The 27,226-nt window shown below is 42.1% G+C and overlaps 2 protein-coding genes across 3 annotated transcripts in view; one reads left to right on the forward strand and one right to left on the reverse strand.

Moving 5' to 3' along the window:
• Window positions 1-573: 573 nt before the first annotated feature.
• LOC132083066 (arylacetamide deacetylase-like 4) lies at window positions 574-11,990 on the reverse strand. 2 transcript variants are annotated; one of them, XM_059487592.1, is made up of 6 exons: window positions 11,911-11,990; window positions 7,677-7,791; window positions 5,911-5,988; window positions 3,048-3,264; window positions 2,264-2,327; window positions 574-1,533 (listed from the first exon to the last, which is right to left on the reverse strand). In XM_059487592.1, the coding sequence occupies exons 2-6, from the start codon at window positions 7,755-7,757 to the stop codon at window positions 762-764; spliced, it is 1,212 nt and encodes a 403-aa protein (XP_059343575.1). In that variant the 5' UTR covers window positions 7,758-7,791; window positions 11,911-11,990; the 3' UTR covers window positions 574-761. The 2 variants fall into 2 exon arrangements, with proteins under 2 accessions (XP_059343575.1, XP_059343574.1); XM_059487591.1 differs by lacking the exons at window positions 7,677-7,791; window positions 11,911-11,990 and having other exon boundaries at window positions 5,911-6,078.
• A 1,950-nt stretch (window positions 11,991-13,940) lies between these two features.
• Window positions 13,941-27,226, forward strand: part of DHRS3 (dehydrogenase/reductase 3) — a 29,717-nt gene continuing 16,431 nt past the window's right edge. The window contains exons 1-2 of the mRNA XM_059487640.1: window positions 13,941-14,169; window positions 14,418-14,897. Coding sequence (XP_059343623.1) covers window positions 14,625-14,897 — 273 coding nt within the window. The 5' untranslated portion in view covers window positions 13,941-14,169; window positions 14,418-14,624. The remainder of the gene's footprint in view (window positions 14,170-14,417; window positions 14,898-27,226) is intronic.

Raw genomic sequence — 27,226 nt, forward strand, 5'->3', positions numbered from 1 at the left:
GAAATTATTTGGCAGGTTCCATGCTGATTACATCCTTTCTCCCCAAAAGCCAGGTAAGCTGAATACAATCAGCTGCTCTGAAAGGAACTTTATAGAATATAATTTAGAGCACATTCAGTTATTTTTGAGCAGTTCTCCCTCACTTCATCTCTGCTGCAGTCTCAGGTACCTCCTGGTACCCATCTCATGCACCATATGGACTGTACCAACCTGCCTGTCCCCTTTTCCCTTTAAAATCAGGTTTGTAAGTACACCCAATTCCTTCCTTCAGATTTTAAACATAAATGCAAATCTATTGTTTGTCTGTACAGACACTCTGATGGTGGTTACTACTCATTCCTAAAGTAGGGAAGACATCTCCACTCTCCAGAGGTATTGCCACACTGATTTTGGGTGTGCATGCATGTGCACATAGCTAATTATTCACACACTGTATGGGTTTTTAACTTACACATTTAGAGTGTTTTTTGTTGTGAGTTTTTATTCTTTGACATATGAAGAGAACACAAATTCTTACAATGCAAGAAGAGAGCATCAAAGCAAGCTTACAAAAAAACCTCTAAACATCATGTTCTTAAGTAATAGCAAGTAAAAATCAGAATTCAGCAGACCATGCTAATGTCATCAGTTCTTGCCTTGATTCTAATGGGCAAATAGGTAGTAAATACTTAATTGAATAATTTAATTGAATAATTTAACTGAATAATTTAATTGAATCACACTCTTCCTAAATACCAGTGCACTGTATGCCAGAAAATTATTTAATAGCCTTTGATAAAGTCTACAGCATGATTAATTATAGTATTTGATGATGGGAAAGAGAAAATACCATATCCAAAAAATCCCACTGCAGCATGAAAGCCATTTTCCACGTGGTGCCAGGTCACGTGTACATTGTTGTCCTCTAAGCGTTTCTTGTACAACAGCCCATCATCCCTGAGCACATCATACTCACAGGTGACAATACAGGTGTCAGGGAGACCACAAACAACAGCATCCTCTGCCAGCAGAGGGGACACCCGGGGTTCAAACAGCTCTTGCACCTCTTCATGGACTTGAGGCAAAAACACAGTGGGCAGTGGTGGTTTATAGCCCAGTTTAAACTCATCTGGAATAAGATCTGGACTTATCCATTTGCTATATTTCAAATTTATACTCCCAGGAACATGAGAACCAGCCAGAATTGGTTCCTTCAGGGAGCAATCCTTATTCAGGTATTTGAGAATAAAATGGACTGCGCGCTCCCGGAACAGGAAGGGAACGGCAGCATTTTTCTGATCAGATGGCAGATTGAAGTTCAGGGCTTGGAGAAATGGATAGATCAGCACCTGGGCACGAATCTTGGGGATATCTGTCCTGTGCACAAGCTCTTGGCAAACACTGGTAGCAAATGTGCCCCCTACACTGTCCCCACAAACAATAATCCGAGCGGGGTCCACCCCGTAGGTGTCTGCAGTCTTCAGGAAGTGCACGGTGGCACTGAGGCATTCCAGAGTCTGGGCTGGATACCTGTACTCGGGGGCTAAATGATACCTGAGGGGTAGAAAAAGCAGCTGGTGTTACACATTCTAAGTGTCTCATCTGAAACACATCCCATATAAAAACTCCCCCAAACCAATATTAAGTACAGCATTAATTATATCTAGGTTAAAGTTTTTACATGCTGAAGCAAACCAGAACAACTTTTCCTTCCTTTCCTTCTCAAAACCAATTCATCCCAACTTAATAAAATCCCTTAATAGTAAAGTTTTTCATGGAAAAATTTGTTGGAAATTAAGGTTTCTTTATACCATCATGTATTTTCCATAATCAAAACATCTTTGTAGGAAACAGTGGTCCATGCTGGTTTTAAAAATACTAAATTTTAGACTCATTATTTACTCTATAAAATCCCAGGTGATTTTAAATACAAATATTAAATATTAAAATATCTGCTATATTTTAATATATTAAATATATATTAAAATACTAAAATCTGATATTTGGGTTATAATTTCTTATTATCAAACAAAGGTAATGATTTCTGTGGTGATGGTCATGTACAATGACCAAACCTGTAACTCTAATCCTTGCTCAGGTATTTCCATTGCCATTCCATGCCACGTGCTTGCTCCCACATAACAGCAGTGTGGGGAAGATAGCACTAGAGCTCAGTTTCTTATCTTATATTCAAAGAAACGTAAGTTCAGGAGTGTGTGAGAGGCAGGGGGAAAGCAGCAGAGTTCTCTAATTCAGGGATTAGCACTGGTTGAATTTCACTTACCCAAGAGACACAACCACTGAATCAGATTTTCTGGCTATGTACCGGCAAATTCTTTCATAACTCCCTGAAGCACAAATGTTGTTGATGTAATTAACATCTTAGAAAACTTCAGTCAATATTGTCCCTTATATTTTTATGACATATTACTACAATATCTTGTCAGCCCCTTGCCTATTTAGTGAGTACCCAGATTTTCTTTGGGATAAAAATAATCTAGACTTTTGGTCATCAGGACTTGCTGTAGAATTCATACATTTAGACAGATCATTGACTTGTGTGGAAAATAAGGAATTATTATGATTTTTACTATTAGAAAATGGGCAGTGGTTTTAAAGTGAGAGAGGACAAAATTTGTTTCCATGTAAGGAACACATTTTTATTATGAGGGTGGTGAGGCCCTGGCACAGGTTGCCTGGAGAAGCTGTGGCTGTCGCACCCCTGAAAGTGTCCAAGGCTGGGTTGGACAGGGCTTGGAGCAACCTGGGATAGAGAAAGATGTCCCTGCCCATGGCAGGAGGTGGAAGAAGATTGTATTTAAGGTCAGTTCCACCCAAACCATTTTATGATCTCAATGGTTCTATGATAAAGAGTGCTGTATCCCATTAAAAAATAATTTAATATTACATACGTGCAGATTAGAGAGTTTAAAAAATTAAAAATAAGCACTAAGTGCTTTCTATCTCCAGTCTCTCAAACTAAGCTTCAATCACTTCTGAGGGTCAGGAGTTTTAAAAAACAGGCAGTTAAAAAGCTAAATAGTCAAATTTCTCTTTCAGTTCCTTACTGATGCTTCCAAAAATGCCACATCCTCCATGGATGAAGATAACTCCTCTCCGTTTGCTGGCAGATGGTTCTCTTGGGAGGTAAATCCTCATGGGTACCCCATCAAAATGCAGATCTTTAATGAAGAGCTGGGAATCCTGCCATGCTGGGAGTCCCCCTGTGATCAGCCTGATAAGTGTGTGCTCCTTGATGATACCCAAGTGGTTTAAATTCTTTGCCTAGATAGATAAAACAGGAAAAATGATAGATAAAACATGAAAAATGTATTCCCTTACTAAAGGGAATACAAGTCTTTCCACTTTGTAAAGGCCACAAGCTACTTTTTCCTACACTGTCTTTAGCATAATTGGGTTGGTTATTTGCTAGGTTTTAGGATTCCCACAAATAACTGTCTTTGGGATTTTGGTTACGAAGATGAAAATTTACATCTTTGTTATTGTGGGAAGAATGTTGTAATACTTGTTCCATTAAATGTATCATATAAATACCTTCTAGTTCCTGGGATCTGGATTTACCACAAGTAAGAACAGGCATTTGCTCAGGTGTGGAAGCTGGGAGGCCTGAGGCTCCTTTCCTAATGAGTGGATAGAAAGAGGTATTTTTTGGGGATGGTTCCAATTTTGGGTGTGTTAAATAATGCTCTGAAAGTGTCTGTTCATCTCCATGATAAACTGTACTCCAGATGCCTCAGTTAAAATATTTAAGGTTAGGTGAGTTTAAAAAAAAGGCCAGGAGGTTTCCTCTCATCTCTTCCACTTTACATGGTCATTGATCTCTTCATGGCAGAGGATGTGGACAGATGCAGCAGGAGCATCTTTTATGTAACTTCTAGTTGAGGGTACACACTTATCTGGTGCTGCAGCTTTCTTTGCAAGTAGGGTGGAAGAAGAGAGGAACAGCCTGTCTTGTGTTGTTGAAAAAGAGGATTTTACAGGAGCATACAGCACAGGCACAGCAGTGGCACAGCTCTATGGCACAGGAAGAGCAGCACTGATCAGGATGAGCAGGATAAGTTCTGTCAGTCACTCTGAAGTGTGCTTTTCAACCCACAGTAATTATCATCAAAGCTTCAAATTCCAGTGCAATATGCACAGTTAGTCTGAACATAGATCTGTCTGAGGAGTTTAAAACAAAAGCCAGGAGGCTTCCTCTCATCTCTTCCACTTTACAAGGTCATTGATCTCTTCATGGCAGGGGATGTGGACAGGTGCAGCAGGAGCATCATTTATGTACCTTCTGGTTGAGGGTACACACTTATCTGCTGCTTTTCTGAGAAATTACAAGTAGGGTGGAAGAAGAGAGGAGAAGCCTGTCTTGTATTGTGGAAAAAGAGGATTTTACAGGAGCATACAGCACAGGCACAGCAGTGGCACAGCTCTATGGCACAGGAAGGACAGCATTCATTAGGATGAGCAGGATAAGTTAATTGCACCCCTGTCATACACAAAGCATTATGCACTTAAACAGAAATCTGTGAAGTCCTCACTGTGTGGGCTGCTCCTCTGAGCAAAAACATAAACCGGGAATGCACCCAAAGTACCAGCAGATGCCTAAAGGCTTTTGAAAGAAAAATAGGTGAGTGGATTGATTCAGTGCATAGCAGATGGTGAAATGCATCTTAAAACCTATTCAGAAAAAGGATGCTGAAATTTAGGGAATGTGTTATCCATGAAGAGAGCATATGCACTTATTCCATAACAGACACTTAAAAGCTGTATAAATGGGTTACAAGTATCACCTGAAAGAATCTGTTCACTCACTAATTAGAGAATTTAATAACATTGTCCTATTATAGTATTACTGTCATAGTATTATATTAAGTTTATATATAACACAACACAAAGAGCAGGATGAGAGGACAGCAGCCTCTTCTTTCATGGCAGACAAGACAGAAAAGTACCACAGGAGAATCAGGGACAACCACTGGATTTGGTGAATGCTGCTGTGTAAGTTCAAGCAACCCCCTCGAGTCTTTAATAGATTGTAATGGCCCAAACCACCTCTCAGGATGTGGGGCCAAGTTCCTGTGTTCTTTCTGTAAAATCACCTCTCAGGATGTGGGGCCAAGTTCCTGTGTTCTTTCTGTAAAATCACCTCTCAGGATGTGGGGCCAAGTTCCTGTGTTCTTTCTGTATAACTGGGGATTAGAGAATTGAGGTGAGCTTCATACAAACATCAAAGAAACCACTCTGATTTTCCTGCAGGCTTTCTTTTGACATGTTACGTGCCAGACATGACAGGGCTTAGGCTGCTCCTACATATTGCTGTTGCCTACTTTGAAAGCTTTTTGGGTGAAAGCTGTTTCTTTCTGTGATGGCAAAGCCCACAGCACAGTGAGTCTGGCTTACAGGTACTTAGATAATAAGTGATAACAGGCCTAAACCTGCTTTGGCAGGAGGTTCAATTAGATGACTTCTGGAGGTGTCTTCCAACCTACCTGATTATATGGTATTTAACTATAATTCTGTAATTCAGTCACTGAAGAATAAGAACAGAAACAAGGGTGAGAAAATTACTGCAAATAGCTCAGAATGTAGGAAATTGCCTTACAGATATCAGAGTGCACTTAGACATAGCAATTTGGGTTCTTATTATTCATGTAAGTTATGAACAGCCCTCCTGTCATCCACAGGACCAGTCATTTCATTATGGAAATATACAATTGCAGCATAAGAATGGATATATCAGTATTGAAAGACCTCACCTCACCCTGGCTGCTTTATACATGGTAACAGAAACCAAATCAACCTTTGGCCTTTAAATCTGTGTTACTGTGTGCTTCCCATGACATGTAGTTGCAGTATTTAGATTCATACTCAGCTCTTTTCTGAAAATCCCAGTATCCCAGAGCATGATAGACTCACCAGAATTTCCATCAGAGTGTACAAACAGTGATAGAGGCGGAGCTTTGCTGGCTGGTCTACATCAGAAGGAATCTGCTCCTTGAAGAAATGATCAGTTGCAATTAAAACCAGCAATACAAAAGCAACTAAAATTCCTGCTAATAAAACCAGAATATAATAGGATTCCATTGTTCTTTGATGGGAATAATTAGACACTGGTTGAAATGATTGTGTCAGTATTTATATCCTCCAGACTGATTCCACAGAGAGGTCATTTGCATGTCATTTGCATACAGAATTCCCCCTGCCCTGCTCCTTTAGGCAGGGCTGGCAGATAATGGAAGCCTGCAAACATCCGGCTGTGACAAGTGCACTTGGCATGATTCAAGCTCATACAAAGCACAGTCACTTCCAGGAAGCACCTTTCTTTTGTATAAATGGGTTTATTTTTTATCTTCTTTATGGGCCTGAAAAGCTCTCTGGGATGTTTTTCAAGTGTACCAGTGAGTGTCTCACAGCCTATGGAAGAGTGGCCATGCTCCAGTCTCCATGGTCAGGAATTGCAGAGGTTCTGCTCTTGGAATAGGTCTGAAGGATGATCCCAAGGCTTTTTGCTTAGTGCTGCTCTTTTCCCCTGCTCACTTGCTGAGGCAGACAGCTGGCCAGAACAGTCAGAACAGGCATTCTGAACTCAGTCTCAAGGAATTTTGCTTTTGGAGATCCACATGGATCTCTCAGTTATTTGCCAGCCTGAGTGTGCAGCAAGGGGCTCTGGGCTCACCAGTGGTGCTGTGCTAGCACAGGGAAACTTCTCCTTGACTTGGAGAATTTTGGCCCTAAGCCTCTGTGCTGATTCTTTCTAAAGGAAAGGTTTTGATCTCTTTACAACTCCATATTTTGCTGTGTTTTCCAAGATGACTCTGTTATCCCTGGTTGTAATTCAGGTGTGATCAGAGCATATGGTATCCAACCAAAGGAGGTGATGGCAGTGCAGGAATGAGTCATCAAGTGTAACCTTGTGTATTTCTGTCTACCATGTGTCTGGACAAAACTTGTTTGGGTAACATTAAAAAGCAAACAAGCATTAGCTCAGCGTGACATAAGCAACACAACCTGTGCTTATCCTCTGAACACTGAAATATTTCTTTATCCCCACTAATCTCCCCAATACTTCATTTAAAAACCCTTACAAAAGCTTGTAATCATGGCCATAGAGAGAAGTACTCCTTTTTATGAGCCACAGGATTCTGCATTTGGCTAACCAACCTGTGGTGTATTCCCTCAGAGACATCTTCACTGAAAAAGGTGAGTCCTTTCTATGTTTTCTTGCACACTTTAAAAAAACTGGCAAAATATATCTATTTAGAAAAATCCCATTTATACAAAATATGTGTTACAGCAAAGAGCAAGAAACTTCAATGTGAACTAGTCAGTGGGTTAAAAAAATATTTAGCTGTGTGGAATGAGTAAACAAGTGAGTCATAAGAGATAAAATACAGGATGATGAGTGACCAGACAGGATTCTTAAGATAAAAGGTCTAGTCCTTAACTTCAGTGGAGTTCAGCAAGTACAGATGATTGAATTAAGTGGTTTAAAATTAAGAAAGAAAGAAAGATAGATAGATAGATAGATAGATAGACAGACAGACAGACAGACAGACAGATAGATAGATAGATAGATAGATAGATAGATAGATAGATAGATAGATAGATAGATAGTGCTAAGGATAAGAAAATCATTAAATCCATTTAAGTAATCACACAGAATTCAGCTTAACTTGGCAGACCTGCACCTTGTCATGACAGTCATCTTTCCACTTCTGATGCAAATGAACTGACTGAGCTGGGGAATAAATGACTTCTTCCATTGCTGAGCCTCTCCCAAGTCTACTCCGTCCAGACCTGTGGGGGTACACTAACTTGAGTAATTTTTAAAAAACAAAACAACATAAATTAAAGCAAAATTAAGGCTACTTTTATATTCTGTGAGATAATATCTAGGTTGGGCTTTATTGATTTTAGTGTGATCTTATTTCCCCACATCACTTCATACACCTGACCTATCCTAGCCTCCCAGTCAAAACTGTTTGCCTTTGACAGCACCATTCTCTTCCTAACATTCCTCTTCTTTTTGATATCCTTTGTAAAACTGTCAAGTTTGAAGAAATTTCAGACAGTCAAAGGCCCTGAATTGTTTCACCTCAGTATGTATTAGTGAACCTCTCCCTCTGAAAATAAGTTACAGCTGCATGTAAGGAATTCTTTTAAAAAGACATTGTTAGAAGGAATTCAGGGAATATTTTATCCTGAGATTTCCTTTTTAAGCTAGTTCACAAGTTTCCAGTGCAAACTTGTTACAGGCATTAGCTTGCTGTTCGGTTTGTGTCAAAATTGACGTCATGTTGGTTTAGTAGGATTTCAGGACTTTTCTCTAATTTTAAGAGCCTTAAAGACATAATTCTTCTGTTTCTCCAGTTCTTTTTATGTCTTAGAAGTTTTGTCAGGACTGAGGAGTTAGTCAGAAGGAATGGGTAAATATTCACTGGCCTAAAAGTCAGTAAAGGCACCAAAGAGAAGGTAAGATGAGTCAGTCAGGTTAACAAACATGATCTTTCCTTTCCAAACAAGGAAAGGAAATTCCTGTTTACATGAGGTATTTTTGCATTGTTCTCTCTTGAAGCAGCCTAAGATGTTGAGAGATCTGGCTTCTCATCACAGATAGGTGAGGAAAACCAAGCAAAGTTACAACAAATGACAAATTCTAACATGTATGAAAACAACTCAGCAGGTGGAACAAGCCCCACATAGGTGAGACTGCATCCCTTTGAATTCTAGAGAGCCCCTAGAGCACTGTGTAAACTTCTGCTTATAAAGACAATTATTTTTACACTTGAATCTAGAAAGAGATGCTACCTAGAATTTAGACTTACTCATGAGACATTTTTATATCTTTACTCATGACACTGCTTTGTTGTAAGACCCTGGGAAAGCCCTAAGACATCAAAATGCAGCTTTTTGCAAAAGGCCTGATTCAGTCTTTGCTGTCAGGCTGGATGTTAACCAGAAACCCAGTTTCTCTGAGCTCAGTCCATGGCAGAACTCAGAAGGCAACAGTATCAGACTCTTAATAGCATATAGAAGGACAGTGTGAAATCACAGAACCACTGGGACACATTTCAAATGGAAAATGTGAACACGAGGGAAGAATGAAACCAAGAAGCACAAAAATTTAGCTCTTGATTTATCCAAATCTGACAGCAGTACTTCATCTAACAAAAACCAGATCAGCTTGGCAAAAGGTTTTCCTTTTTTAAAGGAGGTTTAAGGTTTATTCTGTGATCATGATAGATTATCTATGATTAAGAACCCTGCACTGATGTAAAAAAAAAATGGAATTACTTGACACTGCAGTGTGGAACTGCTGCTCTGTGCTCTCAGGTTTGTACTGCATATATCTGAGTGGGGCTTTTTAAGTTGAAAACACAGAATTTTTACCCCAATTGGCTTTCAGATGTGCCTCAAGCATAGTTTTAATTTCCAGTTCATTTTCCTTTCTAAAGTTCTTGCCATTTATCAACCTCATTTGTACAAACAGCCTTCCAAGGCTGCAAAGGCTCTATGAACACAGTTGTGCCCATAAATACAGGTGTAACATGAACTGTGACTTTCAGACACTGCCTGAGCCTCTTCACAGATCAGGGAAAATCATTCTGCAAAAATGGAGCTTTGTGATGTGATAGAGAGTGTATCTACTTGTTTTGGAGGTAAATGTGCTTTTCACTGCTGGTTTTTCCTTCAAGCCACCACAAGTCAGAAAAAATTGGTTTCTGTGACTCTTATTGAGAATATCTCAATAAATCTACACTAAGTACAGTTCAAAAGCTACACTAGAACAAACCCAGAAATCTAAGCCAACAAATGGAAGCCAAAACTGGCTTGAGTTACCACTGAAATACATCACATAGGATCACAGAGTATCTCAAGCTGGAACACATCCATAAGGATCATCAAAGTTCAACTCCTGGCCCTGCACAGGACCACCCAAAGAATCCCACTGTGAGCCTGACCACCTTCTTGCTCTTGTAAACTGGAATAAACACAGTTAAAAGTGCCATGAAAATGGCTTTAAAAAGGTTGTTGTGTTGGTTGTTTTTTCAGTTTATGCTTTGTTGTGAGTATCTGTGTAGGAAACAACTGCTGGAAATGCAAAATGAATTCTGAAGATGATGCAATTGCACAGAAATAACTTATGGAACATTTCAGGGCACTGGTTTAGGACTTCTGAGTGAAAACACGGATGGGATTCACTTTGGGACAACTTGGGGCTGATAATTAGAGAGAATGGCTGTGATGGGACAGATCTTTGTTACCCTCACCAAGGTGTGTGCTGAGTGTCTGTTTGTACCAGCACTATTGAAAACATCTTGGACAATCAGCCCTATATGAAAGTGTGTTTTAGAGAGTCTCACTAACAGAGATGGACTTTGTGAATAAAAGTTCATGTTGGTTTTGTAAAGGTGACAGTTTGGAAAAAGACCTCTTGCCAAGAAAGAGTGCAGTGGTTGCTGTACAAAAATCAGGTGAAATTTTGGAATATTCCTTTTTTTTCCCCTTTTCAGAATAAAACTGCAATTAAAAGAGACAATACCTCTGAAGTTCTATAGTATGTATAGTTTTTAAAGCTATTTGACTTTTTGGTTGAATTACATAAATTTTAAAATAACTTGCATATCGTTTTTATTTACTACATGCACGATGCACAAACTTCAGTTTTACTATAAATCTGCTTTTGCTTCTTGTTTTTGTAGGTTTGTACAATGTAGCATCTACTAATTTTCACTGCTTCAAGATAAAACTAAGGAAGGAAAATACTTCAATGAAATTTGAAGCACAGGTAAGGAAAATGTTATATATCTAGAACCACTTTTTAACTCCCAATCCAAATTTGGTAGCAACTTTGTACATAGGTCAAAATTGTAATGAATAAAAAAATCTCTTCAAACACATATTTAATTATTATTCAAGCTGGAAATAGACATGACATAAACATGAAATAGATATGAAATAGACATTAAATAAATGCTCTCAAGATTATTCCATTCCCTCTGGCTTCAAAGGAGTTGCAAATGTTTTACATTAATAATGAATTTTCTTTTAAATCTAAACAAGTTAACTCTGCAATATTGATGAGTTTTCTGTTTTAAATGTGTCTGTGGTGCTTTAAGCATGAAGAGACTGAACTCAGGAATCAAAAAAACCCAAATATACCTCAATAGAGTTCATATCCTTTCATTTTCAACGCTGCTCCTTATTTCCGGAGCAGAAAGTTGTTATATTTGTTTCCAGTCCAGACACTGAGTCATTCCTGTCTCAGCCAGACACTGGCTTCTCTGGGTAATTTCTCTCTCCCCTCCAGAGCTGTTGGAATGAGAGGAAAATTGTAATGCCAGGTGCCTCCCCGAGCTGCATTTCTGGAGGTATTGCTGTAAAAACACACCAAGGTGCTAAATGCTGCCAGCAGGCCATGGAAATTCTCTGGCTGGTTCAGATGCAGCTGAGTTAGGAACACTCACTGGTTCTGACAGAATGTGCAGACAGTTTCCACTTAGGATGCTTCATCTTCTCCTCAAAACCCTCTCCTGACACTCTGATTATGCAGTGACAGTCATATGGCTTGTTTCATATGAGCTAACCTGCCAGTTAAAGGTAAAAATTGTGCAAGTTTCTCTTCTCAATTTCATTTCATTTTTTCCTCCCCTTAAAACTTTTGTGGAACTTTTAACAGAGGTGAAATTCAAGGATTTAGGTATTTTTCATATTTTTTATCAAAAAATCTCTGTGTGATAGAGCTGTTGAATGTGGGGGGCACCAGAAACTTGGCTGCCCTTCTTTTGCCAGCAAAAAAACCCTGAACACTCTCTTCCCACACGGCCACTTTGAATGCCTGCTTTTAAAACACCTGTTTGATTCCAAAGAAGAAAAGTGAGTTCATTTTTAAAGGGATTTGGCGTCCAAACTCACCTCTGTCTCACACAGATGCTTAGATTCAAATGTCCATTGAGGTGGTGTTTTAGGAACTAGAGATGTGAAGAAGTTCGAGAGTGTTTTGAGGTGCAGTTTTCCCTTAATTCCAGTGTTTACCTCTAGATGGCTTCCCAGGATAGTTCATCTGGCTCCAGACCTGAGTGAACTTGTGCACTGCATTCATTTTGATGAATCCCAGTGATACCTGCAGATAAAAACCCAAATTTCTTTCCGCCCAGCTGTGAAGATAACACTGTGAGGTTTGATATCCTTGAGATCTTTTGATATTCTCAGTGCTTTGCATTTCAAGTTAATTAATTCTGAAATGAATGTGCAGTTACAGCCTCCTCAGAAAAGCTTCATCTTACAACCAAAATCATAATTTACCTGTCTAATGCTTGACAGTGCAAACAGCCAGGGCCCTGCTGTAATACACTCTGCCCTTTTCCCTCTTTTCAGAGTTTGAAGGGCTGTGGAGACCTTCTGGCTATGCCCTTATCACCAGACAAAAAAGTCTTGGGAAAAATCACCCTGTTTTTGCAGGGTGAGTCTCCCTGTCATTCAGAGTCTGCCTTTTGCACTGCTGAATCTCCAGTTTTCAGCAATGCAAGCATCTTCCAGCATGGAAAATCCATGAGGCATCAGAAAAACACTGGTCAGTGGTACTAGATATTAATGGTTATCAGCTAGGCTGGGTTCAGCTGGAAATCTAGGGCTGCAAGGAGCTTTGCCCTGCACACACCAGCTGATCTTGGGCAAGCAGCCCCCTGGCAGAGACGGCTGCCTTGAACTCAGCCTTAGCCCTGGTTCTTCCTGGACCTGCTTTTCCCTGGGCTCAGGTCAGACCTGGGCACGTTTGTGACAGAGGAGGCAGGGGCTGCATGACCTGGTGACAGAGCACTTTGGTTCCTGCACAGAGCCCAGGGCAACATGGAGCAAGCCCAGCATGGCATGAGCCCAGCACGCCCACAGCAAGCCCAGTGTGCCCAGCAGTTTGCCCCCCATGCCCGCAGCTGGCCCAGGGTGTAGTATTTAAAGCTATTTGACTTTGGCACCTGCAGGATGCCCAGCGTGCCTGCAGCAAAGCCAGGGTGCTCACAGCATGCCTAGGGTCCCACAGGCAACCCAGGGTGCCTCCAGCTGGCCCAGGGTGCCCACAGCTGACCCTGCTGGCCGCAGCAATCCCATAGTGCCCGCAGCTGAGCCTGCTACCCCACAGCAAGCCCATGGTGCCCACAGGTGGCCCAGAGTGGCCACAGCAAGCCCAGGGTGCCCACAGCTGGCCCAGGGTGCCCTCAGCAATCCCAGTGTACCCATAGGTGGCCCTGCTGGCCCACAGCAAGCCCAGGGTGCACTGAAAGCTCAGGGTGCCCACAGCTGACCCTGCTGGCCCTTAGCTGGCCCAGGGTGCCTGCAGGTGGCCTGGGGTGCCAACAGATGGCCCATAGTGCCCGCAGGTGGCTCTGGTGGCCCACAGAAAGCTCAGGGTGCCCACAGCAAGCCCAGAGTGCCCACAGGTGGCCCTGCCGGCCCACAGAGAGCCCATAGTGCCCACAGATAGCCCATGGTGCCCGCAGGTGGCCCTGCCGGCCCGCAGATAGCCCATGGTGCCCGCAGGTGGCCCTGCTGGCCCGCAGCAAGCCGGGGGTGCCCGCAGGTGGCCCATAGTGCCCGCAGGTGGCCCTGCTAGCCCACAGATGGCCCACGGTGCCCGCAGGTGGTCCTGCCGGCCCACAGACGGCCCAGGGTGCCCGCAGCTCGCCCCTGGTGCCCGCAGATAGCCCCTTTGTGCCCGCAGGTGGCCCTGCTGCCCCGCAGATAGCCCCTTTGTGCCCGCAGGTGGCCCCGGCGGCCGCGCTGGCAGCGGCGGCCCAGGCGCAGCGAGCCGGTGGCGCGGCGGCGGCCGGCGGGGGAGGGCAGAGCAGCAGCCACTCCCAGGAACAGTAGTGAAATCGGCCCGACACTTTAACTGTCAATCAGGATTAATGGGGTATAAAACCTCCCCAGCGCCGCGGCCCTGAGCGGCAGAGACGGCAATAGGCAGAAATGAGTAAGAGCCGGAGCTGAAGTAGTGCACGGCGTAATTCCTGCTCTGTGATCCACGCTCCAAGTGAAAAAACCGGGAGAGGGGGCAGAGAGAGGCAGTGACCGGCTCAGCCTTTGCAACCGGCTCAGGACAGAACGTCTATAGATATTTATAGATACTAAAACAAGAACAACAACCTCACCCTGAATTGAGGCTTTCTTAAAAAGAAGGTCCTGGCAATTCTATCTTATTTAAGCAATTTCCTGAGTCTAAGAATAGAAATGAGCTGCCTGGAAGGCACTGCAGGCTGAAATTTGGAGACATAGGCTGCTTTATTTTATTTTTCTACATATAAAAACCTTTCGTTTGGATATTGAATTTTCATGTGGGTTTTTGCAGCGGAGGGATGTATGGTTACTTTTAATTCTACTTTTTTTTTTTTTCCCCTCTGTTTTAATTTAAAAAAAAATCTTTCCAGTTAAAAAGCAAGGAAGCTGCTTTACCTGCGTGTGACAATCCCAGAGGACACCGATCAAGAAACAGGGGAGTGACTTGGTCTTCTGCACTACTTTACTCCTACCCCCATTTATTTTTTCGGGGGAGGAAAGGATTTTTCCAGTCCAAGAACCTCTTGCCCCCAAGTTTTGGAACGGGGGCTGAAGAATTGTCACCCATCTGGGGGTGCATGAAGGCTATCGCTTTTCTTTCTCTGTCACCTTGGTTCTGTGGAGGCTTGGAAGAGAACTTTGCCTGGCAGAAGAGGATGATGTGGAAGTGGCTGGGCGCCCTGCTGCTGTTCCCCGTGCAGATGGTGTATTTGGTGGTGAAAGCCGCCGTGTGCCTGCTGCTGCCGCCCAAGCTGCGAGACCTGTCCCGGGAGAACGTGCTGGTGACCGGCGGGGGCCGCGGCATCGGCCGGCACCTGGCCCGGGAGTTCGCCCGGAGAGGAGCCAGGAAGGTGAGCGGGGATGGGGATGGGATGGGAAGCGCCCACCTGCTGCTCTGCCAGCGAGCCCTGCTGCCCCACCTCCAGGTGGGATCGCCTGGAAAGGTGAGAGCAGCTCTCTGAGTTATTACATCGGTTTCATTTCAGAAGTTGCCCACTCCTCCTTCACCGCGTCCTGCCTTTCCCCATCCCATCGGTGAAAACGCGGTTGTGAGAAAATCACCCTGTGCTGACAAAGGAGAGGGTTTTGCCTCAGCCCAGGTTTGCTGTGGCAGGGGAAGGAGACCTGAGCGATTCTGGGCACGGAGCTCACTTCCATTGCTGCTTCCTGGCACTGCTGGGCATGGGGATCATGTACAGTGAGCCCTCCTCTGTCAGGATATCACCCCAAATGAGAGGAGCATGGGGATCCTGTACAGTGAGCCCTCCTCTATCAGGATCCCATCACCCCAAAGGAGAGGGATTATGTACAGTGAGTCCTCCTCTATCAGTGTCATATCACCCCAAAGGAGAGGGGCATGGGGATCATGCACAGTGAGCCCACTTCTATCAGGATCACATCACCCCAAATGAGAGGGATCATGTACAGTGAGCCTTCCTCTGTCAGGATCACATCACCCCAAAGGAGAGGGATCATGTACAGTGAGCCCTCCTCTCTCAGGATCATATCACCCCAAAGGAGAGGGGCATGGGGATCATGCACAGTGAGCCCTCCTCTATCAGGTCATATCACCCCAGAGGAGAAGGGCAGGTGGCTCTGGGACACTGGGGAGAAGTGTTCCCTTTCACCCTGCTGGGTTTCCATTCGTGAAATTAATTCCTTGTGCTTCCTGAAGTCCCTTGTGTTTCATTTTTGGACAGCCCAGAGCTGTTCAAGGGGAAAATGAATGAGAAGCCGGCAAGAAGAGCACAGCTTGAGTGGAAGCTGTGGGATTATTTGCACATTTCCTTGAGGAGAGAGGCTGAGAGTGGCTGCTCTGCACAGCAGCCCAGAAGTGCCAGTGTAGCTGGTGGGTCCATTCTCTTGCTCAGAACTGGTGGTTTACCTTGAAATGTTGTGGTTCTGTAAATACAGGTATGTTCCTATGTGTGAATCAGTCAGGGATGCAGAAACACACACATCCTGAAATGAGTCTCAGGATGGAAAGTTTCATCTCCCCTTTTATTGGTAATTAAGGGGAGGACTGGTGAAATTAGCTGCATAAATACTTCTCTGTGTGAGAGAATGAATGAGAATAAATAGAGAAGAAAGAAGAGGAAAAATACAGAATGAGAGGCTATTTAAAGAAAAACATTTGGATTTAGTTCAGGATAGGGTTTTATCACTTCCTTACACATGCATTACAGTTTTCTCTGTGTGGTACAGAGCTATTCTGGCATGTAACTCTGAGGTGTAAAATATGTCAGCATTGAACTTTGATGTTTGTCTGTGTTTGTGTTTAAACATCATGTTGAGATTTACACATTCTGGGAGTCAGAGCAAACAAGTTGATTGACCTTTGGACCCAAGAAATTTGCTGAAGGTGTATTTATATTATCTGTTGGAATACCAGGCTTCATTATTTATTTATTTAGAGCAGCTGGTTGCTATGCTGAGTGCTGGCATTAAAGTGCAACCATTTCTACAGAGCATTTAAGAGCTTTTTTGCTGCAGTTGAGCTGAGAGCTGAACAATGGCCCTGAGGAGCCAAGGGACAGGGGCCAAAAGGAGCCAGGGCTGTTTGAGAGAGAGCTGAGGATGGAATTACTGTAAACAGACACAGACTGTATTCTAGCTGTGCATCCTATCTACAGAATCTCTACATATTGTACAAGGAAAGAATACAGAATATATGAGAGTAATTATTGGGAACTTCTGTAGTCATATGTTCTGAAATGCTCTGTGTTGCTAGTTACTGGTTAGAACTTTGGGGTGTTTTGCCTTTTGGGATGTTTCCATGTGCGTCATCAAGGTGTTTAAGTCTTTGACTCAGTTTGAATTAGATTTTCTTTTCAGTTATATCATTGTGTGCAGTCAGTCATATGGCCCTCAGCAAGTTCTGATCCCCCTGGTAGTGGCACTGCCTGCCAGCCTGTGGTGAGAACACCAAAGTTGGCTTCATCTCCTTAGTAGTTTTAATGCTAATTTTACCTACATGTGGTACTTTCCATTCCCTTTGCTATGAGATTTCATTTCTTTCCTGCTTCTGTGCTCAACCCTAAATTTGTGGATTTTGTGCAGTCGCCATGTACCATGCGCAACCTTCTGCTTGGCACTCCTCTTCAATTTTACACTTTGCATTTGACAACCAAAAAGAAATGAAAAAGCCTTGGAGTGTCTAGCAAGTCATCTTTTGATAAGGCTTATGAAAACTGACTGTTTTTCTCTTTTTACAAAAACTGCCTTACACTAATATGCAAAGCTCGAATTATTGATCATAATTACTAACTTAGAGCAGATTCTGATTATCAGATGGCGCAGTCACCACATTCCAAGTTCAGAAAAAGGCTTCCAGCAGAGGCATGGAGTTCTGGGCCCAGCCCAGCATGCCATGCAGGAGCTTGGCAGCAGTGCCAGGGCTCAGGTTCTGGTGGAGGGTGAGCAGTGTGTCCTGACCAAGCGCTCCCGGCGCCTGCGCACACAGACATAGTGGCGGGCTTTTGGAGGTAGGCGGCGATATATAACCATATTTTTGAGATTAGAATCTTCAGAAAGATAAGTTAGTTGGGACTGTGAGGCATGAAACTTCTCTGGTAATTAGACTGGATGGGATTTCATCTTACACTCAGTTTCAGGGGCTCACAAGTGAGATGTAGCGGAGCAGTTTTCAAGCAAGGTGGCAAATGTTGTGTTTCACAAGATTATGAATTGTCACATCTGCAACTCCTCTACTGTAAAATTTGATCTTGCATTTAAAGCTGTGAAGAGGACAAGAAATAAATCCCAGAAGGGTTTATGCAAATGGAAATACAATGTCTTGATTGATGAGCATGGAGAGTAAAATTCTCAGTCTAATGGAATGGAAGTCTCTTGGACATGATCTTGTAAATCCATCCTGATTCCCATTCTTTACCCCCATTGCTCTGCCATTGTGCCTCAAATGTGACTTGAAGAAATGTCTGAGACATTTCCTTCTCAAGTGATGTTTCTTTTCTCAGAGTTGTTCATTGGCCTTTCCAAAGAAATCACTAATAAAGGCACAAAGCAGTGCCAGTTCTATTTGCAGTTTCAGAAGTGTATGTTCTGGTTTTTTTTCAATTAAGACTGCCAGCAATTTTTAGGCAGTGGGAGACTTTAATAATCAGATAATTCCTGTTCAAGTGTACCCTGAGAGGTCAAAGGATCCATACTCCGTTTGTAATTTCAAGTACTTTTCAAGAACTACTTGGTCCTGGGAGGTGCTGTGTATTGAAATGCTTCCTGGAGCACTTCTGGAAAAAGCCAAGAGCATGTAAATGAGCTGTGTGTAGGGATGAAGTGCTTACAGATGATCCAGGACATGTTAGTGTTATGATGAGGGATGAACAGCACTGACTTTTCTCCGGAAACGTTCAAGTGTTGTTATCCAACTTCCCAGAGATGTGTCCAGATTCATAAGTGCTGCCTGAGAAGCTGCTTTGCTGTGGCTGAATTGCTGGAGAAATCAACTTTCTGCTTTCAGTCCCTTCTTGCCTGCTTGCAAAATTCAAAATCCTCACTGTTGTTTGCTTTAACTCTTGAGAATTTGACTGTACCTTAAAAGTATTTGGTCAATGTAGTATCACCTCTGCCTCACACTGGTAGCTCTGTCAAGGCTTGTAGCTGTTGATACTCTGGTGAGCCAATATGGCAGAGAATGTCTGTGTTAATGAAATGGGAGAAGGAGAGACTTTTATGAGTTTATGATTTAATGCCTATGAAATAAAAATCCACTTCCAAAGCCTAATGGTGTTTTGCAAAGAGTGTACTGTATAATCCAGTTAATATTGGAAAGACTGGCCCCTTTGAACAGTATTTCTTGTGTTGGAGAACAGCCCTCTGCAGATGTGAGCAGTCAGGGGGTGTAGGGGCTGAATGGGTTCATTCACTGCTCAGCAGAGTGGGAAACTGTGCCTGGTTTCCTTAAAGCCATTTGCTTTTCCTACAGAACTTTCATTATAGTGCCTTTGCCAGGAATTTGCCAGCCCTGGTTTTGATAGTCTCTAGTGAAGAAGTTTGATTCCTATGTCTTTATCTTTGTTAAGTTTTCTTTTAGGAAACTTTGATCTCTAAAAATTTTCCTCATAATTTTAATTTACTTTGTTCACAGGTTATCTAATTTGAGATGTGATTGAATGGGACAGGGATGCTCAGTTCTTAGGCATTCTGCATTGTTAAATGTCAACAAAACCTAATAAAAGATGTTAATAATAGGACTGAAACAGATTCCCCAGCTTCAGTATGTAATTTAGTATTCTTGTTTATCTGACAGTGACCTTGGAAGAGTTTCTTCGGCCTTTCCAGAAAAACCCAACAGCCCTGAGATCTCAGCTGTTCTCTCCATTGGTATTTTCACAGCATTTTTCAAAGTCAGACCTCAGTGTCTGCATTTGGGAAGATTTCTTGTTGTCCTCTTTAAGTTCAGTGTCAGCTGGGATGGGAAGAAGTTGAGGGATGAAGTAGCACCAAGAAAGGGATGGATGGGAGCTGTGCAAGCCCACACTGCTGCTGGAAACTGGGGTTTCCCTCAGTGTTCCACTTTCCCCAACAGAACTGAAAACCTCACAGGAATTAAAAGTGTTTGAAAGCCTTGTATAATTGGAGGGGTTTAGCTGAGTAAGATTTGAGGCTATTTTGTGTTTAGGCTGAGAGTATTAGTGAGAGGTTATGTAAAAAGAAATGTTATCAGGTCTTAGAATTTAGCCTTGTATTCCCAGTAATGGAAAATTTGGCAAGTTTTGAGATGAGTTTATCAATGGCATGCTCGTCCCACACAAATTGCATCTGTAGCTCTATGAATATTTCATTTTGGTCTTTATGAATCACATTGACTTATTAGTTCACAGATTTCACAGAATACTCTTGAGTTGGAAGAGTCCCCACAAGGATTAACGAGTCCAACTCTTAAGTGAATGGCTCATATATTATGGTCCTGATTTGTATGAATTAATATATTTACACTTTCTAAAAGCTTCTTTATTGCACACACCAATGCTGTGTGACTAGAGCTGGTATTAAATTAATACTAATCTCCTGATGTGAGGGCAAAAGGCACTGCTGCTGTTTCAGAGCTGTGACATTTTTTGAGGCTCAGGACAAAAGATATGAGTGTCTCCCATGGATTCAGTAAGAGTTCTTAATCCAAAATGTCTTAAAATATCAGTCACTCTCAAACATTCATCTCTGGTTGCACTTTCAGAGCCTGTAGAAGAGTCTTGCAAAATTTCATTGGAGAGTATCTCTTACCTGGCATCAAATTCCTGGTGCACTGGGATGGGAATGTGCCCCAGACTTCATCCAAACCTGGGACCCTTCCTTTTGTAATGTACAAAGGTTTATAATTCCTGACTCTGTTGGGGAGTGGGGAAGGGATGAGATCTCTGCAGGAACCCTGTTCTAAGCCTGGAACCCTTTCTTTTGTCATGTACAAAGGTTTATAATTCCTGAATGTGTCCTGGGGAGTGGGGAAGGCGTGAGAGATCCCTGCAGGAGCCCTGTACTTCCCAAAAGAAAGGGTTCCAGGTTTGGAACAGAGGAGATCCCTGCAGGAACCCTAGGAAGCCCTTCTGCTTCTGTCAGCTTTAAAATCCCATGTGCTGGGCCAGTTGTCAAGGAGACACTTTTGTTCTGCAAGTAATAACTGATTTCTTACACATTCATTCCTTCTCAGCTCAGAACATGACTAGACCTGATCTGGCCACCCCAGAGAATATTAGTCCTGATAGAAGAAAAGAGCTGCTTTAAAATGACACACTTTCAGAGCTGAGAGAACCTGATTTTCCTCAGAAACTGATTAATCACATGTACTTGTTTTTAACAGGCATCATGACTTAACATAATGAAATTAGAAAGCCTTTAAAATTAGGTTTATAAAAGAAATGGACACAGTTCTGATGTACACCACGCAGTGCAATATGTCAGTGTGCTGCACTACATTTAAGGTAGCCTGGTTTTAAAAGACAGTGTAAAATATATATATATATATATATTTGGATTTCTTTTCTTCAGTGCTAAGAAACTGTTGCCAGGTGAGCACCTGTCCCTATTCTGAATGGTCTAATGGATTTCTGTGCAGTCATTTCAAAAATTCAAAAAAGTGACCATTTGGAAAAGACAATCTGACATTGTGTGAAAAGGATAATGGAATCTAGGAGGAAAATGCACTAATGTAATCTAAAAGGAAATTTTCTATGCTGTAGATATTTTAGTGTAATGAGAATATTTACCTGTAGTGCAAATATGAGGTTGTAAGTGATTAATCTCTCCTGTTGTGTGTGTGGTTGGAAAGAAACCACCACAGGAATGCAGCAGCTTCAGGGATATGTTAAATGATGGTTACTTTAATCTTCCTTAAGTTTAGGCTCTTAATCTTACAGTGAACTAGGAGAGCATGTCACAACTTATCAGCAACCAGAAGTACATGAGAAGAGCTGGGGAGTGAATGTTTTTCCATGTCATGTGAAATAATACATTAATTTGAAACTTTTGGTAAAGTATGACAGCATAGATCTGATTGGGTGGCTTTATAGTCTCCAGAAAGGCTTTATTTCTCCAAAGATTACATCCTGACAGCAGCTTTATTTAATGGCTTCCTGTTGGCAGCTCCCAGCGTTGTTGGTCGGATTTAAGGATGGGCAGAAGAGCCCTTTTTGGAGTGCCAGGCTGCCGTGGCATGGAGCCTGTGCTGGGGGCTGCTGCCAAGGCCAGCACTTGGGATAACATGCTGAATAAGTGTCTCTGCCTGACAGGCACCACCAGGATTTATCAGCTCTCAGATCTTTGGTGTCTGTGAAGCAGCTTGGGCTGGAGCTGTTTTAAGTTATAATTTGGAACATACCTGTCTTTTGTTGCTGGGTGCGTTGTAAGGAGAATAAATGATGTTAACAAGAAGTGGTGCTTGCAGAGTTGCAGTCTTGTCATCTCTCATCAAGATGCAGTGATGTAATGAGAAAATGCTGTCCCAATTGAGACCATGCTGAGTTGGCACACCAAGATCCAGCACTTTTTAACATGCTGAAGGTCTGGCACCAAGGCAGTTAAATGAGGCTTCCCACTAAATACAAGGACTGTGCCAATGCTGTAAAAAATCTTAAACTTTTAAAGATGAGGTTTTATATTAATGCCATTGCAGTGCCTCAAAAACTGACTTCACACCAAAGACTGTTTAGCATAAAGATGCTAAATGTGCTTTATAAGAGCAACGGCAAAAGATGATGCTGACCTCAGGGTTGGCAGGGATAAAATAAATAAATGTGACAGTGGAGATAAAAACCAAAATGTGACAATGAGCACCAACACAGAGCTCTCTGCTGATGAAAGCCAGAGACTGCAGCACCACTTGTTGAGCCAGTTTAAAGTTTTGGAAGAGGCATCACAGCAATGGAAGTTTTAAGGTGGGGTTTGAAAAGCAGCAGTAAAGAGTTTTGAAGAATGTTTAGAGAGGTGCAGGGAGTGTGGTAGAAAACAGATTGTTTTAAAAATTAATGCTAGGAAGTAAAGGCTGCAGTAGACCTAATGCTAACTAAAGGTGAAGGGAGTATGGGTAAAGTGAAAGTGAATACCTTGAAAGTGAAAACAGAGACTCAGCTGGAGGAGGAAGCAGTGAAATTCAAATTGAGCTGACCTGGTCAGAGCAGCAGATGAGGTTGATCTTGAGCAGGGGGTTTGGACCAGAGAACACTCAGAGCCTCAGCCATAGTCTGATTCCATCATTCTCAGTCTCATTTGTAGGAAGGAAAAAGGCAGATTTTCTGCACTTCAGGGCTAACAGGAAGGTTTTGGGCCATGATGTTTCAGGCCACTGGCCTCAAGTGATTCATCCCTATTTTATTTGTGTAGTTTCATCACCTACAGTGACTTGTAAAAGTGTTGCTGAGTATTTATGTTGCATTTATGTCATGGCTCTGGCACAGGCCAGAAAAAGTCTCAGACTTGTAGAATCTGTAGGTAGTTTTTACTGCATTATAAAAGAATCAAACATGCTGTTGAGCTAATGTCTGATTTAATTAGCCAGGCACAGCAATTTGCTTTAATAGTGACCATAATCCATGTATACAGTCCTAAGCATTTGACTAAAACCTTTTAAAGGAATCAAAGATTTTATTATTCTTAAGATTGCTGTGGCAACGTGCTTTATTAGAGTGATACTGTGCAGTGGATAGTAAAATTGCAAAGGAGGAACTTAGGAAACTCTAAATACACTCTGAATTCCATTTCTAAAAGAGATCAGCAACATTCAAAGTTGGCACATCAAGAACTCTCTGGTTTTACATCAAACTGCCAGAGCAAGGCAGGAACTTGGCCTGACAGTAACCTGAGAGGAATCAAAGTATAAAGGCAAATTAAAAAACCCAAAAAAATGGAAGAATTAGGACAAATGGATGATAATGATGAAGTTCACAGAAGAAGCCAGTTAATTCATTCTGCAAGAGTGATGGGGAGAAGAAAAAAATAACAGTTATCTTGATTACCTACCCATAAAATTGGACAAGGGTCTAGAAATTTGGTATCTTTCCCTCTGGGCAGTTTGAAAATGTCAGCTAATGATTATTTGGGTTTAAGTATTGAGTATGAGTATTTGTTTTAAAATCCAGTAACAAATAAGTGTTCACTTTCACTTGGATTCCTGTCCCAAATGAAGACACAAATCTGACACAATTGCTGCTCCAAGCTTTTCTGCAGGAAAGGGAGACTGAAAAGAAAAACCCTTTAAGACACAGAACAACAGCTTCAGAGCTGAGAATAAGCTCTGGCCGTTTAAAACCCATGCTTATCAGGAATATAAAGCAGAAATTATTAAAGATTCTTTTAGCTGGGCCCAGACTCTGTTCTTCAAAGCATCCTGTCAACATCCTGAGGAGCTGAACAAGTCAGACCCAGGCACTGCCAGATCCATTGGCTGATAACACTGACGCCAGGAGAAAAGGGTCAAATACATGTTGTTTGACCTTTATCCCAGTGGGGATTAAATTGATTCTAATTAATAGACTTGGGAATAGATGGCTACCTTGGCAGAGTTTGTAATTAATTTAAATTGTTCATCCCATTAGTTTAGCCATAAACTATGCATAATTACAATGGGATTTTGTGGACAGCTGCCCTTATGTTGCCACCTTCTTAATTACAATTTACTGACTGCAGTGCTGCAGAGCTTATTTGTTTTGGTTAACATAGGGATTTCTGTTGTCTTACACTGCCTGAGCAAACGTGTCAGTGCTCCATTTATGGCAATAAAATCATGTTTAAAAATACAAATACAGCCGTGCTGAATCAGTTGTGCTTTAGGTGTGTGCCTGTGAGGTAAACCTGGCTCTCAGTGTGTAACCAGTGACAGCTGTACTTTTGAGTGCACTTCACCAACATAAAATTATACATATTTTGAGGTTTTATATATATATATATAATTTTTTTTAATATAAATTGTGCCTGGAAAGACCATGTCAGTGATTATCCTGTAGTATGCCACAGTTTTAGCTACAAATTAGAAAGAGTCTGTATAAAGGTGGGGTAGCGGTTGGTGTGACTTGGCTAATAATAGATTTCTCCCCTTATCTCAGCGAAAAAGCCATTTAAAATAGGTGCAAATTGAGTTTTCACTCAGTCATATTCCCTTCTCTTCAGCAGTACAGGTGTACCCATGGGTACTCTTTGTCATTTTGGTAGGTCCTATTTCCCAGTAAGTCCTGGACTAGAATTCTGCTGTCTGAACTTGTGTGAGTAGCAGAAAGTCATTTTTCAGGCACTGAAGATCTTATTTCAGTGTTTCTTAGAATCTTCACTGAGAAGCAAATGTCTCCTTTATGGCCAGGCCTACATCTAGAAGACAGAAGTCACCACTTAAAAAACCATGATCCTTTATGTACTTATAATTGGGATTTGTTTTATTTGCCCTTTGAATCACCAGGTAAACCCAAGATTTTCTCTGTGTCTGAAGAGCTGACATGACAAACTTGCACCATTTTACCTGAAAGCAGAAATTCTTGGGTAATCTTTTTACTGGACCTCAAGAAAAATCTCAAATATAGCAAACTTAAATTGGGGGAAGACAAACACTGAGCAAAATGGATCAGCAAGAACAGTGGGCAGTCAGATATTTTCTGCATGAACATTAAATTAGCGTTTGTCTTCGATCTGTCACTTCTGTCTCCTTGCTGGCAGTAAACACAGACAGCTTGTCTCTGATCAGCACTTCCCTGGGCAAAGCTTGCTGGAGAGGCAATGGAAAATCCTGACATCCCCTTTCAGCAGCTTGGTTTGATGTTGACTACAACCTCCAATTCCCTGTACCCAACTCCTGAAAAAACCTTCCCAGAGAGGACAGAGCCTTAAGGAGACGAGGTCATGCTCCAAGTGGGATATTAAAGGCACCCAGCTGGTACAAAGTGCTTCTTTCCCAAATGCTCGCAGTTCAGGGCTGGCTCTGGCCACAGGGAGCTGTCAGGAATTATGTCAGAATATTTCCAAGGCCCCTGGGAAATGCAGGACTCCTGCCTGGCTGAGCTGAGCTGTTTGATTTTGGGTTTGGGATGTGCTGGTTGTGCAATGCTGTGGCTTTTTCTGCTTGGATTGGAACCCAGGCCCCTCAGAGACCACTGTGTTTATATTTGATGTGCTTATGGAAGAGGGTTTGTCTCTTCAAAAGCAGTGTCTCGGCCATCAAAAGGGGTCCCAGGGTTTATTTCCATGGATGGTGATGTGCAACTGTGGCAGATTGTTCTGTGACACCTTTTCTGATGGAAGGGGAGGGGAGTGTGTGTGCACACATGTGTGGGAAAGGGATCTGGCACTCTGTGTGTGCCTCAGAGCCAGAGTTCAGCCCTGGGTCAGCCAGCTCCTCCTGACATCACTGCACTTGTTTACAGCTCTCACTGAGCTCTGCTGATGCCTTTGACCGCTGACACTGCCCCAGCTCAGGCAGCATTTCTGCAAAACCAGACATTTACAGGAGCACCTTACATTCATAAAGGGATTTTAGCTTCTCTTCCTCATTGACTTGAAAGGAATAATAAGAAATAGACAATTCTTAACCACTGAAAGTAAATTATGTTTATAAAATAAATTGTAGATGACACATTTTCAGGTTGTTGTTGAAATTGTAAATGCACTAAATAATCAGAATGCTGGTTATAGACTGAAAAAAGAGCTTATTTACAGCTCTCACTGAGCTTTCCTGATGCCTTTGACCACTGACACTGCCCCATCTCAGTCCAGCATTTGTGCAAAAGCAGAAATGCACAAGAGCATCTTACATTTATAAAGGGATTTTAGTTTCTCTTCCTCATTGGCTTGAAAAGGACAATAAGGATGTTTTGAGTATAGCATCTTACATTTATAAAGAGATTTTAGTTTCTCTTCCTCACTGACTTGAAAGGGACGGTAAGAAATAAAAAATTCTTAACCATTGAAAGTAAATTATGCCTATAAAATAAATTAGAAACTACACATTTTCTTTTCAGGTTGTTGAAACTGTAAATGCACCAACTAATCAGAATGCTGGTTATAGACTGAAGAAAGATCCATCTTAGAGGGAGTTGATATATTTGGGATGAAGTAAGAATGGTTTCTTTAGCCACTGGAATCAGTAAAAACAGTTAGAACACTTTTGGTTTGTATTTGAGCCTCAGATTTAGGCCAAGTAGTGTTATTTGTTTCAGATTCCAGGTTTCTAAGTGCAGTTCCAGCACTGACAATCCATCACTGCTGCACGTGGGGGTTGCTGTCCTTCAGGCCATTACTTTGGCTGGGTTTGTCACTTGTATTTCAGTGGAAGCAAAAAGTGAATGTGAGTCAACCAAAAATAGGCCTGTTTTTTTAGGGCTAAATTTCACACACTTTCTTGGAGCAGTTTCCAGATCCCCAGTGCTCTGAGGCTGCTGGCAGGGAGGGAACCCTTCAGGCAAAGAGCTGGGCTTGTGGCTGCCTTTGAACACACTGAGAATTGTTGGGCCTCAATATTCCATTTCTGCCCCTCAGCTAAATCTCTCTTACTGCCCAGGTTACTTTATACAGTTTATTTTATTGGAAAGTGAGGTTTGTCTCATTCTGTGATAACTTAATTGATTTTGTGTTCACATTGAAGTGAATTAACTTCATTTTGCATTGCCTGAAAAGCAGTCACATCCAGAAGATGGGAACTTCCAGGCAGCTGTAAGTTAGGAGTATGCTAAAGCTGGGTTTGTGACTG

The sequence above is a fragment of the Ammospiza nelsoni genome, chromosome 22, assembly GCF_027579445.1.
Source record: "Ammospiza nelsoni isolate bAmmNel1 chromosome 22, bAmmNel1.pri, whole genome shotgun sequence".
NCBI classification, from domain to species: Eukaryota; Metazoa; Chordata; class Aves; order Passeriformes; family Passerellidae; genus Ammospiza; species Ammospiza nelsoni.